The sequence below is a fragment of the Athene noctua genome, chromosome 7 (assembly GCF_965140245.1).
Source record: "Athene noctua chromosome 7, bAthNoc1.hap1.1, whole genome shotgun sequence".
Lineage (NCBI taxonomy): Eukaryota > Metazoa > Chordata > Aves > Strigiformes > Strigidae > Athene > Athene noctua.
The window spans coordinates 19,485,522-19,501,924 of record NC_134043.1 but is presented as its reverse complement, the minus strand read 5'-3'; the positions used below and the strand labels follow the sequence as shown (position 1 = coordinate 19,501,924).

Genomic DNA, 16,403 nt, shown 5'->3' with positions numbered 1-16,403 from the left:
CCATCAGCACCTATCATGTCATTCCATTTCAGTTTCTTCCCAAGCTTTTCAACATATCTTTTAAAAAAGCTCAAGCCTCTGCAATGTCAGTGACAATTCTTGATTGCAAAGATAAGCTTGAAAACAAGAGCAACATGGTTAAGTCTAAGAGTAAATGGCAAACAGGAGCATTTTAAACATCTCATTTTCAGAACGGACTCTATTTCCTTAATCCCGTGAGAAGATCCTACACGCTCCCACCAGCTGAAGCTGCACCTACTTTACAAAGCCCTGTTTTTCACTTTTTTATCTAGAGCACATGGCCATTTCTCCACACTCTATATGACAAAACAGAGTAAATACAGATTTGAAACTTCACAGCACTCTTTCTCAGCAACATTGCTGTGTAACAACAGAAACTCTCCAGAGTTTCTATGCTCAGCAACAAAGGTTTGGGAATTGTTTGTTTGTTTGTTTTAACGAATTTTGCTCTTGAATGACCTTTTAAATGCTGCAGAGACAGACCCCTTCTAGTCAGAGACACAGCTTACCATTAGATTTTTCAAGGATGCTTCACAACCACATGGAGCTTTCAGCAAGATGCAAAGTGTGGAATATCCACCAGCATTCTATTGATTGCTTACACCATATCATTTCTGCTGACATCACGAACACTGAAGTAGGATGTTTCTTCAGTGAGGAATCTTGATTCATACTGGAACCATGAAATAATTTTTTCAAGCTGTTAAAGACGGACATCCTTCCTGCCTTGGTCATTTAAAAAGATTCAGAGAAACTTGGTCTTTCAAGAGTTGAAGAATGTTTTCTCTCTCTCTATTCAGACTCAGTTACATTACACCATTTACATCAATTTATTTTTGTGAGTAAATGTGAGCAATGTGAGCACTTAAACAAGCTATTGTTGTAACTCAAATGTAGCTTCTCATCACCTGTGAACAATTTACTCAGGCTGTGAACTAGAGCATCAGGGGTACAGACACTTCAAATCAGTTCAAATGCAGCGCAGCTCATGTGTTGCCCAGCACAGCAAACTGCATCTGTCCCATGTCTAGGGTCAGCAAGAATGCAAAAGCAGGTTGGCTGCTTCCACTCACTCTGGAGACATCTATTACACACTGCATCTTTGTAGAGAGACATGCAGCCAGATCCATGCAGAGCCATCCCACGTCTAAGCAAATGAGCAATAAGGAGACACTCATGTGTGGCCACAGATCATTCCCCACTGCTGCAGGTTCACAGGGTGTCCATCACCTCATGTACAATACTACACAAAACTCCCAGGTGAAACACAGAGTAAATTTACAGGAGGTACACTGCACTTGCACCACACCTGTGAAGTCCAAAAAGAAATTACTAACGGGTAAATAGATTAAACTGGGCCTGGCTTTTGCAGTTCTGAGTAAAGAAGCAAGATCCAGACATTCTTCTGTGGTTGTTTTCCTAGCTGTGTACCAGATTAAATATAAATTTTGAATTGCTGGGCTTGTATTCTCCTGATATAGGTTAGCATTGACAGTTTACAGCAGAAGAAACTGAATTCAGTATATACCAGAAAAGTTGCTGGTATTTACACCTCTAATCTTCCAAATTTTATAACTGCAATTGCAGGACAAAATAAGAGATTAATGACAAAAAATAGAACACATGGGCTTTTGTGTGCGTCATGATTGCTGTGACAGCTGACTACAAAACCTAATTTAAAATCCAAGGTTTGTTTGGTTTGTGGTTGTTTTCTTTCCCTTAAAGACGAGGGAGAAGAAAACATATGCAACCCTAAAGCAGTGCTGCTTTATGGAAGATGTTCAGTTGAAAAGCTGTCCTCTCTCTTAACCCATCTCTAATAGGAACCCGAATACACACTTCCCTAGTGAGTTAGGCACTATGAGCAATGGAAAACTAACACTAGGATTCTTGGGTTGCATTTGCAAACCAAGACTCATTTACAGTATTTACAACAGTGATTATAAACAAGATATCTAAGCCAGCGGATTCAGTCCGCTCATCCAAGGAGGCAGAGCATTCCAATGCACTGCAACAGATTCTATTTCCAGCTCTACCTGAAATTTCTTTGTTCAACTTCTCAGACGAATTACTTGAAAAGGAAAGACTGAGTGAAAAATGATTGCTTTTTAAAGTAACAGCATGCAATTTTACCACAGAACAAAAGCAAGCCCTTCACAAAACCATGAACAGTAGAGACGAGGATAAAATTCCCAGCTTGCAGCTCAGAGAGCAAGCACAGTTGTAAGTCAGAAGAGGTATGATAATGTGCCACAGTGGATGCTACCAAAACAAGAGACCTCATAAAGCAATATATTTTGGATCTCTAAACAGAACATGAGCCATGAGTGGCATTGGTTCTGTCTCTACACACAAAATGAAAGCTGAGAATGACTTGTACAATCTAAAAAAATTCCCAGATTTGCGGTTAACAAGGGAAAATACAAAGCAAATTTTAAAATGCCATGCTACTTAGAAGTTGGTATGAGATTTACAATTTACCCACAAAGGAACAAAACCTGATAAGGTTTTCTCTGTAGAGATAATCACCACATGGTAAGCTGTAAATAAAGCAAACAAACGCAAAAGCCTGGGTAAGTGAGAAGGTGAAAGCTGAGCAAAAGACAGGTGTAGGGTCAAACAGAGAAGCAGATTGCTCACAGGCAATCCCAACTGTATTGGGAACTGTATAACTGCCTCGTTACAGTTTGTAAGAAAAGCTAAATTTACCATAAAAGCACTGCCAGAAACATAACACAAGTGTTGCAGCTGAAACAAAAGGTTCCAGTGAAATAAAATCTAAACTGGAGTCAGTTTAAATATATCATTATGGAGTAATATAGCTTAAAGCAAACAAAGGCAAAAGAAGACTTGTTCAGATTGAAAGCTTAACATGATATTACCAAAATCAATGAAATTGCACACTTGGGATGTAATGCCCTCAGTTGTTGAGCACAGAGTCCAGTGACCTCAATCACAAGATTAAGCTGTTACACAGATTGAAAATTCGATCGTGAGGAACATACGAAAACCTGCTTGGAAAAAAAACAGTCAGATCTCTGGATTGGAAAGCCTGAGGGTATTTAAAATTTAATGTGAAAAATAAACCATTATTACATTTAAGCTATCTAAAATAAATGGCACTATCTGATATTTCAAACATACGTAAGTTGCCAAAGCACCATTGAGCAACGCTGAGGCCACAGTTTGTATTTGACTAGGTTTGACATTTGTTCACAGTACACTCTGCACAACTACAAGAAAATGCAAGATCTGTGATTCATTCTGTAAAGAAAGTATTGCCATTAAAGGCTGGACTGAACGGGTTTTGAACTAAACAACAGAAAATGGCATCATATGTTAAATAGAAGAACCTTTTGGGTTCATTCAGTGGTTACAATCAAAAAACCAGATGGTAATCTGAGTATCTACATGGTTTCAAAGGAACTAAATGAAAATATCAAAAGAGAACATTTTCATCTGCCAACTTCAACAACACAGTGAAGCTGCTCTCTAATGGTGCAGCCAGATTCTGGCAAATACCTCCTCAAGAGACAAGTTCCAAAATAAATTGTTTTGATTACATAGATTTTTCAGACTTCCTTTTAGCATATGTTCTATACAGAAGTGATCGATAAAATATTACTACATCAAATGTTCAAAGGAATTCCTTGTGCATGGAGTGCTAGCTTACTGATATAAGAGCTACTGCAAAGACATATGAAAAAAGAATGTCACATATTAAAAATAGTAATAAAAACCCCTAAAATATGTTTAATTTTAAAAAAGGATTTTTAAACAGGCTAAAGTTCAGCAGGGGAATTGAGCTCTTTTCAAGGGAAAAGTAAAATCCATCTTACAAAATTTAAAGGCAATTTGAGAAACTTCAGGAATAGACATGCTGTTCCGCTGCATGATGACAACGTTGGAAATTCATCTCAAAAGTCTCTATTATAATAAGATATTGCTGTGAATTCAGCATCATAGGTACAAATAAGCTCTTTATCAACAAAGAAAATTGGGTGTCTGTCCAAAGAAATTTACAGTCTTTAGATCAAGTCATTTTTTAATAAGACAGTTGGAATGAAAAATAATCTAATAAAGAATGGACATTCTGGAAGACAGAATGATTTTAAAATTCTCACCGCATCACTGGTGCCAAAGTATTTCTACACAGAACTATCAGAGTTTCCAGGGATGAAATACAAAATGTTCTGAAAGCCACGCAAAGAGTATAAAAGATGTTTTTCATTTTACCACAAGCCCATTAAGGTCTTAAAACACAGACTTTAATAAAAGACATTTTCAAGGGCTAAGTGCTGCAAGTTTAATGCCTTAGTGAGTAAGTGTTTATAGATTAAAAGCCTTGACTAAAACAAATAGGAATTCTTTGTCTCAATTTAGCAATGAAGATTAAGTATACCTCTTTCAAGAACACTAAGACTGGCACTGCATTTACAGAAATATAATTTGATACTGGAATATAGCCCAGATAGCAAGACATTACCAACAAATACACAGCACACATCTCTCCCTAACAAAGTGTTAAGGCAAGTAAAAGAAAGTACATGTGCACAATTAGTTTATTTGTTCTCAAAAGATACGATGCATTAAAATGCAGAAATATTATCAGTAGATTGCATTAAAAAAAACAAACCCATAGTAATAAACTATGAATCAGAAGTATATGAACCAAAGCTAATTTAAGAGTACCACTTAAAACCACGGAGTATTATCTATTTTTGCAAACCATCCTATATGTGGTATGCACAGTAGCACTGAAAAGAACAACCAAAATAACCATCAGGATCACTGGACTAGTCTAGAATGAGAATGGCTACCAAGCAAAATAAGAAGAAAATAAGAATTAAATGTTGAAAAAAATTGAAGCCAACAGTGAGAGAATGATTTCTTTAAATTCTAAAGCGTCGGAACTGTCAGATATAACTGGAATACATACCAACTCCTGGGTGAAAATAATGTTTGCATTGTATAGCACACTATAAGTAGGATTGTAACTACTGACAGTGAAGAGCAACTGAGTAGAACAGACAAGAAAGGATGTCCTCAGAGATATGAGTTCTGTCTAATCTTCAGATCCAGCAGTAGTTTATATGGTAAAAGAGCAGCCTGCCAGAGTATTTGGAATTACCAAATTTCTAACACACCTATCTTCATAGCATGCTTGTCACTACTACCCCTCCCAGTGCTGCATAATGTATGCCACACTCTTCGCAACATCTTGTAAGCACTGGAGAGTAGGAACTACACATGTAGTATTAGAGTAACAAATTACAAAGGAACTTGATTGAAGAAGAGGAAAACAGCATTACTAAAACACTAACAATAATAATAGTAAGAGAAAAGCAAATAGAATAGCAACTGACACAGAATGATTCACATGCCAGAAGAACCTGATGCAAAGTTGTTAAAAAAAAAAAAAAAGTTACCTCATTGCTTATTGAATCTGCAGAGGGGAAAAAAATTTCTCTCTCAAAGATAAAGCAAGATCCATGCAAAAAGGTCAAACTTAAAAATCCTAGTGTACTATTTAAGCAAAAAAGCAATAAAAGAACATCAAGTAGCTGATCTAAGTACTTCTTAATCATTTAAAAAAAAAAAATAAAGCACCTTTATAAACACCTTTGTTCTTTCAAATCAGCTGGTTTTTGTTCTTCATGTTTATCTTTTATCATTATCGAAACAAATTTTGAAGCTCTGATTCAGACCATGATTCATGGGAGAATCAGATCTCAGCACAGAGTAGAAACCCACACAAGTTTCTGCAGATTTGGACTAATAATATCTTGCGTCAGTTTGACATAAACAATTTGGGAAAGGTAAATGTAAGAAACAGCTATGAGCATCTGAGCCAATTTTCATTCCCCTGATAAATATAGTCCACTGAACAATATCTCTCTTACCCGATAACGTAAATAACTACAATAAATTTTATTGGGCCCTTACACAGACTTACCTATCACCCATAAAGCAGTTTTCCTGATAATCTTGAGTGTTAGAAAATTTTCTTGCTCTGTCTTTTGTACCTTTATCTAAACAAAAGTTTTCTACTTTTATTTGTGTATTTAACATTTTCTGTTAACACACTACTTTGTGCCTGTGACAAGGCAACATAAAGGCCCCAAAAACTTGTGCTCCATTTCTCTGTGCATGTGTTCTTTTCCCAAATTTACATCTGTTGCATCGTGCCCGAACTTCAAAGTTCCCAATATGGAGAATACGATAAATCCAATACAATAGTTGTATAAAATAGCAATACTTGTATTATTTGTACGAATTATCAACTGTATGATTTACAGATACAGCACCCTTTTCTGAAATGCTGTGAAATACAGTAACATAGAAGCAAGGTAAAACTTCTAAGTAGACGTAAGATATGGAAGGATACCAGTCCAATAACTACCATGAGCATGAAACTAGCTCTTACTAAGGGCAGATAAACAGAAAATTAGAGACCTCAAATTACAAAATAGTACAGCTCTTTGCTCTGTGTCTTCTCTGCTGTAAAGGACAGAGATTTTTAAAAAGGAGCAAGGACACAGCACTAGAATCTCTCTAGGGCACATGAGCCCTTTGACAGAGTGTTATCATTTTAATGATGAGTTTTAGTCTAAATGTAAATATAGTTATAATACATACATTATCCCTGTCTTGACAGACTAGAGAAATTTATTTTATGCTCAGTTCTTGTCTCCTAACAAATTTATTTATAAGTGATCCAATTCAAATTAGCTGCTGTATTTGGGAAGGAAAATAGACTGTTCTGCATGATTCTAGCATGGACATGCAACCTAGTTTCAGGACTCCTTGAGGCAGTGCATTACAGGTCTGCACTATACAGCTCCTAACAACCTGCTTTATTAAAATAAAAAATGCACTACCAAAAAGAAGTCCCCTGCAGTAACTAGTTACAGCCTTTATGGGGAACACCAGGAACGCCAAAAATAGCATTCAGTCTCAATCTCACTTATACTTTTGGGAGACAAGATCCATCCATTATGTTCTCTCTTGCTTTCTGCTTCTACGGTTCTCAAAAGCTCTAGAATTGCAACTTCCAAATACACCTTTATTGGAAAAAATGCACTTGACCTCAGTTAAAGAAGTTAATGTACCTTAAAATTTTTGAAACAATATTATTATTCTTGATTTCATTCTCAACTCAGAGACAAGCTTTTTAAACTGGTCTGTTTTCATGTTATGTAATTATAATTAATACTTCCCTATAATTTAATTTTTTTAAGCTAGATTCTCTGCAATTAGCACAGCAGTAGATTCAATTTGTGGAAGTTAGCACACACATCATTCACAATGTGAGGTACCACAGTAGAAGCAGAGAACACACCAGTTCTAATGAAATATATCCAAACTGTCTTCTCTGCTCCATTTTAATTTTCTCTTTTACATAAAAATTGATTCTGAACATAACAAAGTCTATACAAAAACTATAAATATTTACCACTTGTGTTCGACATTAGATTATTTTCTAACACATTGAGTAAAATATTTTCTGAGTTTCTAAACTGAACTGATTATTATGCAATAGCTTTCTTGTAAGCAGTCTTGTAAGCACTTTATTTTTATGATGCATTTTCGCAACTAACATCAATACACACCTGCAATTTCTTCTATGGAGTTAGCTCTCATGTCCAAAAGAACTGTGCCATTCAGGATACAGCTTCTCAGCTCAAACAAGCTATGAAGTGACAGTGTGGCAACATATGGTTTGCTCCATCTCTCTCCACCATCCTCTACATCTTCTTCAAACTTCAACCACCTGTACAAACAACCAATTTTATAACTCCATTGTGCAGAAGAAATTAAAAATAAATTATTTCCATGGATACTGAAAGATCAATGTTAAAACATGTTTTTGGATACTTTTGGATTCTTTCACTGTAAGAAATATGATAAACTTCCCTTGGCTGCTTCTTCCCATATAATGCTGTATTATACCTTTTTTGAAGATAAATTCTGACCGAAGAGATGAAGAGAAGCATATTAAGTAATCATACTGTACTTTACAAGACCTTTGAGTAATTTGTTGGCACACGATGACATTTTTATGATAGAACAACAAGTAGTATGAAAAGGATAGAGGAGAATTTGTGGTAGAGAAAAAGAAAAGCTATACATAAGAACACAGGAGAGAATTTTCTCCAATTAGTCTTCACTTTGGACTAAACACAATAGAGAAGGGACATTGTTCATTTGAAGTAAATATACTGACATATTCGGGGTTCACAGAATCTGCATCCATTATCACCAACCACAATCTTTTCACAAAAGACACTGTTACAAGCTTTGCTAGTTTAAATTGTTAGTTACTGAACTGCACTGCTCATAAAGGCAGTAAAACATTATGCAAAATTTAGGCTATTCTTCATTTAAAAGTTCAGTTAATTAAAAATTAAAAACATCACAGGCACATCCATGCACACACAAGCAGTGTGTAAACACTTGTGAACAGTCTTCCAAGCCCCAAAATATGGACCTTACTCAAGCAAAACAGCCACGTGAATGACATGAAATAGCACTTTAGAATCCAGTTAACAACATCGTTATCTCACTATTTGAAGTCTCGGGTTCAGTGTAAATCTGGAGAGACTTCAGTAAAGGAAAAGGATACATGAAAACAGCATGAGAAGATCGAGTCTCGTCACTAGAAGATCGAGTCTCGCCACTAGCCAGCTAGATAAACCTTCTTGCATGACCTTTTAAATTAAGTTACTGAAAATGTTAAAAGAATACTATACCATACAAACCAAAACCCAGAAAACTCTGTTGACATAAGCAAAAATGTTTTAAATTAAAGTCATTAAATCTTTCAAGCATACACAGATGTTGCTGCATGGAACCGTGCAGCCTGCCAGCTTGGCAAGGTTTGAATGGCTGCAGCCACAGCACGAGCCTCCAGCACTTGACTCAACAGCACTCAGCTATTTTATATGGACCAGGCAACAGAGAATTCAGGCAGAGCCTCACACCTTGACAGCACCTTCACACTTATTTCCAGACAGCAGGGAAGCACAGAGTCTTAACACCTCTAAAACTGAGCAATTTCCAGTTTTACCAAGCGTCACAGCCCAGTAACACAGCAAACACAACTGTCCTCTTCTGTTCCTGGCCCACCTGCTCCTCCTTGTAAAATATTTAGATGCTTTCCTTCTTCCACTCCCTGTGTACCAGATTCTTGCCCTTCTGATGCCATCCTGCAAGGAGTCACCACTTCAGTAACCCACTCATCACCAGCATATCTGCTCTCTTCCTGATGCATTGCATTTCTTCTAACTGTACCATCTTCTAATCACTCTCCCATTATTTACATACAAAATTTGTCCCCAACTCTTCAGCTCCTCCAAAACGCTCAGTCTCCTGCATATAGCCCTCTCCTCCTCTTTGTATTTAAACATTTTTCTCTCCATTTCCTCTGTGCTGACCAGTTTCCATTTCTCATCTTTGCCCGTGAGACCTCCTTCCTAGAAAACTACTGCTACTGCCCAAATAATCATACTTGCCATCGTAATCATCTCTACCTGACTTTGAATCAATTGGAACAGTGTAATTCTATAGGTTGCATCCAATTTCCTACTGTTACCAAAACTTACGTGTTTAAACACATCATTATACTTAATGAACCAACGGGCTAATACATAAATGTAAATCATACCCAGCTGAGTGAATTCTACATTTGGAATATACTTCTATTTTGATTTTAATAAGAATTACACGAGTTTACTCATATCATCAAGGGAAAAATCGTTTTATCACCTTTTATCTTTTCAGAAATATTTCTCTGTCAGATAATCCTTATTTAACGTATCAAATGAGAAACAGCAACAGAAAACATAAAACAAACAAATCTCTAATCTTATGCACAGTCGTTCTATTCTGTGTTCAAGTGGTTTTAAAAATCATAATACCATTTTAACAACCCTGTGAATTCATGTACAAGAATCAAGGATAGAGGTGGCTTTGAAATCCAAATTCAAGCATGGATCCAAAGTCTGCAAATTTTTTACTCTTTTTAGTTTCTCAGGGAAAAGGAAAAATTTTTACTTTTGCAGTTTAACCTTCTAAATTGATATAGTTGATACATAAAAGCCTTTCACAATTTCCCAGAAAACACCACCAACCCCATTTGTATATTGAGCTCATGCGTCACATGTATCCTATGTGCTTGGGATATATTTAGAGCTATCTTAGTTGTGTCTGATCACATAAAAGAGCAGCTTCATTTATACGGTTTTCCTTTACTGATAAAGACTAGCACAGGTATATCATACAGTTTAGTTTCTCTCACAGCATACTTGCTGGAACAAAACATGCCAACAAGAGCTTCAGCAAGGTATATTGTTATAGGAAAAATATTAGTCAGATGCATGCAAGTGTACATACACTTGTTACACCTTTTAAAGGCATGTCCACTGATTTTTTCAGGAGTCAGTAAAAGAGTGCACACTTCATTGTAGACTCAGTTGCAACATATTGGTGCACAATATGAAGTGGGTGAGTTGAACATTATTTATTTTATAGTCTGTTATATGCCTTCAGCAGAGCTGGAGTATGTACTTAAAACATGCTCAAAAGTCAAATGTTATTAATGTAATCTTACAATCTGTATAAATTTTCACATGAGCTTTTGCCAGCCTACGCTGATTAGAAAATGAACCAAAGTAAACAAGCATGTCAGAAACAAAGCAGAAGTGACAAGTTTTTTGTGACCTAGTTTCCTTGGAAGAAAAGTTTTGATGCAGGGGAGATGTATTTTCACTTCATATTTGTAATTTTTCCCTAGTACAGCCCTTTCCTAGCCACTATTAACAATTTACTTTCTAAACTATGGACAGAGCTTTATTTTCATGACTGTGCTGTTTCATTAAATTCAAGCCTAAACACTTTCCTGTTTGTTCCAGAACGTCTATTTTCCTCCTACCACATATTCTTTTCTGTTCCAGAAACATAGTGATATTCTCCAAAAATTTTCATTGGATATTAGCGAATAAATGAGTCCCAACAGTTTGGGTAAAACCTGCTGCAAATCAGGCACTACTTTCCAGCCACAACCACAAGAGGCTATAAGGATAGATTGGAACGTGAATTGCTTTCCTAATAGCTGCAATTAGCAACTATGCTATTGTGTGTATAAAATAAGCCCAGCTGTCATGCCTCAGTGTGTTCCTCCACAAACTTACTGGAAGTATTTTTTTCTGAATAGAAGTTATATATCATGCATTGTCTAGACAATTTTACAGCTGGGCCACATACAAAAATTATGATAAAACTGACTATTGATTTTAAAAGGTATATGTTTCTTCTAGCTTGAAATCAATTAATGGGGAAAAAATTCTTTCATTTTATCACTGTATCAATATAACTAAGTTACTAAATTCGGCTCACTAACTAATTCCATGGATGAGAAAGCCTAAATCAGATGCTGGAATGGAATAGGCTGTAAAAGCAGTGTACTTTCTTGCTCCTACTAATTAATCTGACGAAATCCTACTACATTAATCTGCAGGAATGCTTTTGCTTGTGAGAAATGTTATGGGAACCAAAGAATGACAAACCTTGGAGTCTCCTAACTGCTGGGGGGTTGGGGGGGGATGGATGGACACAACACCAAGAGACAAGAAAAGGTCTTACTCTTCCAAGCAAATGAAATGGGAAAAGAGAAGATTTACCTAAAGAACATGAAGCTTCAGTCAAATTTTATCCGTCTCCCTTTGATATGTTAGTTACTCTTTTGATCAGCCAAGAACAAAACATCTCAAATAGTTTTATGCAGTTGATCAAGATATTTTTTAAAAATTTTAAGGCTGCACTGTGCATGCACTTTCAATCAAACTGAAAATATGAAGATACAGATTTACTGCATCAGAGTCAACCCAACCCTTCAGTCCATGCAGAGCTTGGTGAAATGAATACAGAACCACCTAGTGACATCACTCTCATTAAATGCTGTTAATGACCAAGTCTTCCTCTGATTCATTTGCGTTTAAATTCATCTACCTGGAACTATGTCCAAAGCCAGACAGTAAGATTTACAAATACTTCCAGTGGCATTTTCCACACAGACAGAAAACATACGGTAAGGCTGGAACAGCAACAAACTCAGGATGTATACTCTCCATACCATACTTTTTATCAAATCAATATCTCTGCAGTCCTGAATCAATCACCAGTATTGAAAGTGATCCATTGTATTAGTTTGCAAGTACATGATCTTGCATATTAAACACCATCCCGTTTCTATTACTCAAAGTCACCTTGTTCTTTATATATAATATTCTTATCTATTTCTAGAGTAACAATACCTAGTTTCTTATCATCAGCAAGTTTCATTACTATAATCCTATTTTTGTCACTCAGTAACAAAGCTATTTACTGACTAATTCTTCAGAAGTTAGTTGTCACTACCCTCCACACTAATAGTTTAATCTTTCAGCATTACCTAATGCACCTCTTCAATTAGTTCCTTACCCACTAATACAATTTTTACACTAGAACAGAGTTTAAATGATAAATTCCCACTGCTGTATCATATCAAATGCTTCACTAAAAAAAAACATTGATCCAGTTTTCTCTGTCAGATGAACAAAAATCAATTTTCTGATTAAATAGCATTTAGTCTGACAGGATACACCACTGTATTGCATTTTATCCAGTTTTACACTTAGTTCCTAGTCTTTCCTCCAAATATTGTTCCAAGCCTTGCATAGCTCTGAAATCATGCGTCTATTCATTCCAACCATTTTTATCCTTTCTTGCACAGTGTTGTTGTATTTGCTACAGTACAACTACCCACCTGATAGATTCACAGAAAGGTGGGATTTACTACATCCAGGAAATCCATGTTCTTTCAGCTTTCTAGGATGGAAATTATTACACCCTCTTATTTGGACAGATAAAGCGCTTCGAGTATTGCCTTCATTTTGAATTTGGCCATTTCACTGCCATTTCCTCCTTTTCTAAAAGCCAGCCTTCGCCATGCACCAAATGCAGTCTGAAATTTTTGGATCCAAACGGAAAAAGATCATTTATCTTGACCAGTTCTTTCTGCATGTCAGTCACACTTCTTTTTTTTCATCTTATTTCTAAAGCTAAAGAAATTTTTCCTATTAGCTGTTATACTTCACTCTTGTATTTTCTGAGCACTAAAAATACAGTTTTCTTGGCTGTTTTTTCCTGTCCCTTTTCAACAGCCTCATCTTGTTTATGTTAAATATTTTTGATTCTTTAGTTCCCAGATGACAAATGGAAAGACTATACATAAATACAAATCAATCTAAATAGAAATTCCTTTATTTCACCTGTTCCTTTCAAATTCTGTCTTAAGTATTAAATCTATGTCAATAAAAACTGCTCTAGTTTTTCAGAAACACAATTCTACAGTGACCTGCAAACAGATTTTTTCAGTTGAACTAAAGAAGCTGCTATTTCCCTGCCCAAAAATAACATAACCCACAGTGATTTTTATTTTTAATCACAATAGAAGCTGATGCCCTTCCTAGAAGAGGTTCTATGTATTCCTAATCAGTATGAGAACACTGCAGATGATTAACTTGATTAGATTTTCTTTCTCTGAATATTAATAAGATTATTTAGGAAGACTACTACATTCATTTTCCAGCATAATCCCCATCTGAGAATTTTCTACATGTAAAGGCCTGTATTTAGCATCTGCCTGTGTCTCCTATGGACACTTAAGGGAAGGGAACGGCATAGAAAATACTGTGGCCCTCTGGGAAAGAAGGAATTTGCAGTAAAATTAAAGGGGAAGCTAACAGCCATATTCATGACAAACAGCCCACATATATAGTTTCCCACAAAATCCTTTCAGAAATTCCACAGTTTTTAACCTACTGACACCAAAGATGTGGTCCACAGACTTCGGAGCACCATTGAGGAAAACTGTCAACAAACACTAGCACTGAAAGAATTAAGGTTCTAAGAAGAAAATGAAGCAATGATTGCTGGGAAACATAAAGCCTTAATGAAACTAAGCAAGTCATCTCCCAATTAGGTGCTCAAGGAAACAAACATGCAAAAAAAAAGTTCAGTTCCAATATTAATTTTTTCAGCAGAAATGCAATCTAAACAGTCTTTTCACACTAATTTTGCAGAAACAAAATAATCCAACTGTGAAAACTCAGTCTCAAAATCAACTGTTCATTGACAGTTACAATATGTAAAAGTTTTATTGCTCCAAAACCAATCTAAGTCCTTGCTTTCATCTTTTTATAATGGTGATTTTATCAATTTCTTCAGGATTCAAACAGAATATGAAGTCTGAAAGTTTCTTAAAATAATAAGCTAAAAAATTAATAAACCCAGTAATTTTGAATTCATATACATGATATGTTTACTTTGCTTTTTTTTCCCTTGATATTCATTCTGACCTATATTTCATAAATCCAGATGAAAACATTTGGCTCTGGAAAACAACAAATGCCTTTGTAATACGAGCAGTCAAAGGATTAAAATTATAGTTTTATTTAAGCTTTATATCCAAAATCTGTTCCTGAGCTTGCCACAGATTTGAAATCATTCCTCAATACACCAGCAACCATTAGGTACCAATAATTTTTTAAAACTCATGAAAACACTCACCTTGCTGTCTCCCTCCACTCTGCATCCTCTCCTTCACGCCAACAAATTTCATCAAGTTCAGTAAAGAGATCATGAGGAATGTGTTCCTCATCATCATCTTCTGTTCCAAGAATAAACTGCACCCTTTGTGATGGGGTATCTGGGGGGGGGAAAAAAAAAAAAAATCAAGTCCAGAACACCCTCTTTTTTTTCCCTGGAGCAAGCAAATATCTAAATTTTCATGAGTTTATCCAGACTCTTTCATGCATATCACTTACTGCAACACAGAAAACGTTATGCTGCAAGAACATTTATACACAAACACCTTCAGATTGAGACCTCTTTATTTATTGTAGTTGCCTATTCTGCTAATTAAACAAGTTCATCTAAAGATAGAATGTGATATACAGAAGTAGTGACTATGGGAAGCTGGAATGGTATCTCTCAGGAAAAAAGGCAGCACAGATAGCATCACAGGAAGAGCTGATAAATGCCTTTTACTCCAGAGTTAGAAAAACTACTTTGCCACATCAGAAGTCTTAATCTACAGGTGTAGCTCAGCTAACAAAGCTGGTATAGTAAATGTGCATTCTTTGTTTTACCTAGCAGGAGAAGAAACCAAAAGAAACATCTCTAATGTCAATATACAGCTGGGAACTTCAAAAAAGAATACATAACTATCTATACCCTCCATCCCCCGCTCCTTTGTAAACTTTCTATGTGGTTAGGCTGTTCCAGATGAACAAGTTGTTTATCTGTTCCAACTTCCCATTTTATTCTTCCTGTCTCTCTCTTCCCTTTCCTATTTCCAGTTATTTTTCTTCATCACCTTTCAGTGCAGGCCACTAAATATATTTTGGAGACATACTATTCTTTTTTCACATCACTCAGAAAATTTCCAGTACTCACAGAGCACCTTAACATACATGTATATTCAGTGTTCATAGTTCAAATGTTTTAAGTCTTAAAAAAAAACCAAAACAAACCAAACACCCTATTGGCTTCTTTAAACGCAGATCTCAAATGAACAAACTCTGGATGAAACTCAGTCTCTCTAGAAATACATAGTTATTTTTTCTGCTAATGTGGTTTAGATTTCTGAGAGGAACCAAAAGGCCTTTGTGAGAGCCAGGCTGCCAGTCAACTCCATCAGAACAGCTCAGCGATTCCTTGAACATTGTCTAAAGAAGATCTGTTCTACAACCATATTTGTAAGACAAGCTACAGTATTTTCCATCTAGCAGTGAAGAGCATCACTGCTTAGGATCCTCAAGCTCTCTGAATTTTGGAAAAGCTGAGATGATAGCACTCACTGAATGCTAGTTAAAGAGCAAATACTGGTAAACTGGTAAAAAAGAACTAAATAAATGGGCCACTGATACAGAAGATTAAATTCAGCAGTAAAGATACCTTTTTTGTTAGTAGTAGTGGTAAACTTGATATATCAATGTAACACACAATACATAACAGTTTTCACTTGAAGTCTTTTGCTTAAACAGCGTGTAAAGATATAGTATAGTCAAGTCTACTTCACAAATCAAAGGAATGAAACTCAGGAAGAAATAGAGGAGAGGAAGAAGAGAGAGATGGTCTCAGGAACTACTAAACTCTAGAGAATGGATCGGCAGGAAATAGCTAAGGGGACAGAAATTACTTCTGGTGAATCATTAGAGTACAGCAACAACCTCCTCCACTAATACCCTTTCTTTTATTACTCTTCTCTCTCATTGTTCAGTCCTCTTTTTTCTTTAAGACCATTTCAACGTCTATTCTAGACCTCCTTCCAGACTATC

At 35.9% G+C, this 16,403-nt stretch overlaps 1 protein-coding gene across 3 annotated transcripts in view; it reads right to left on the bottom strand.

Moving 5' to 3' along the window:
* Positions 1 to 16,403, bottom strand: part of SLC4A10 (solute carrier family 4 member 10) — a 121,678-nt gene that overhangs the window by 61,676 nt on the left and 43,599 nt on the right. For all 3 annotated transcript variants that reach the window (XM_074910881.1, XM_074910882.1, XM_074910883.1), the window contains exons 4-5: positions 14,632 to 14,770; positions 7,635 to 7,795 (exon numbers count right to left, since the gene is read on the bottom strand). In XM_074910881.1, the coding sequence (XP_074766982.1) occupies positions 7,635 to 7,795; positions 14,632 to 14,770 (300 nt within the window). The remainder of the gene's footprint in view (positions 1 to 7,634; positions 7,796 to 14,631; positions 14,771 to 16,403) is intronic.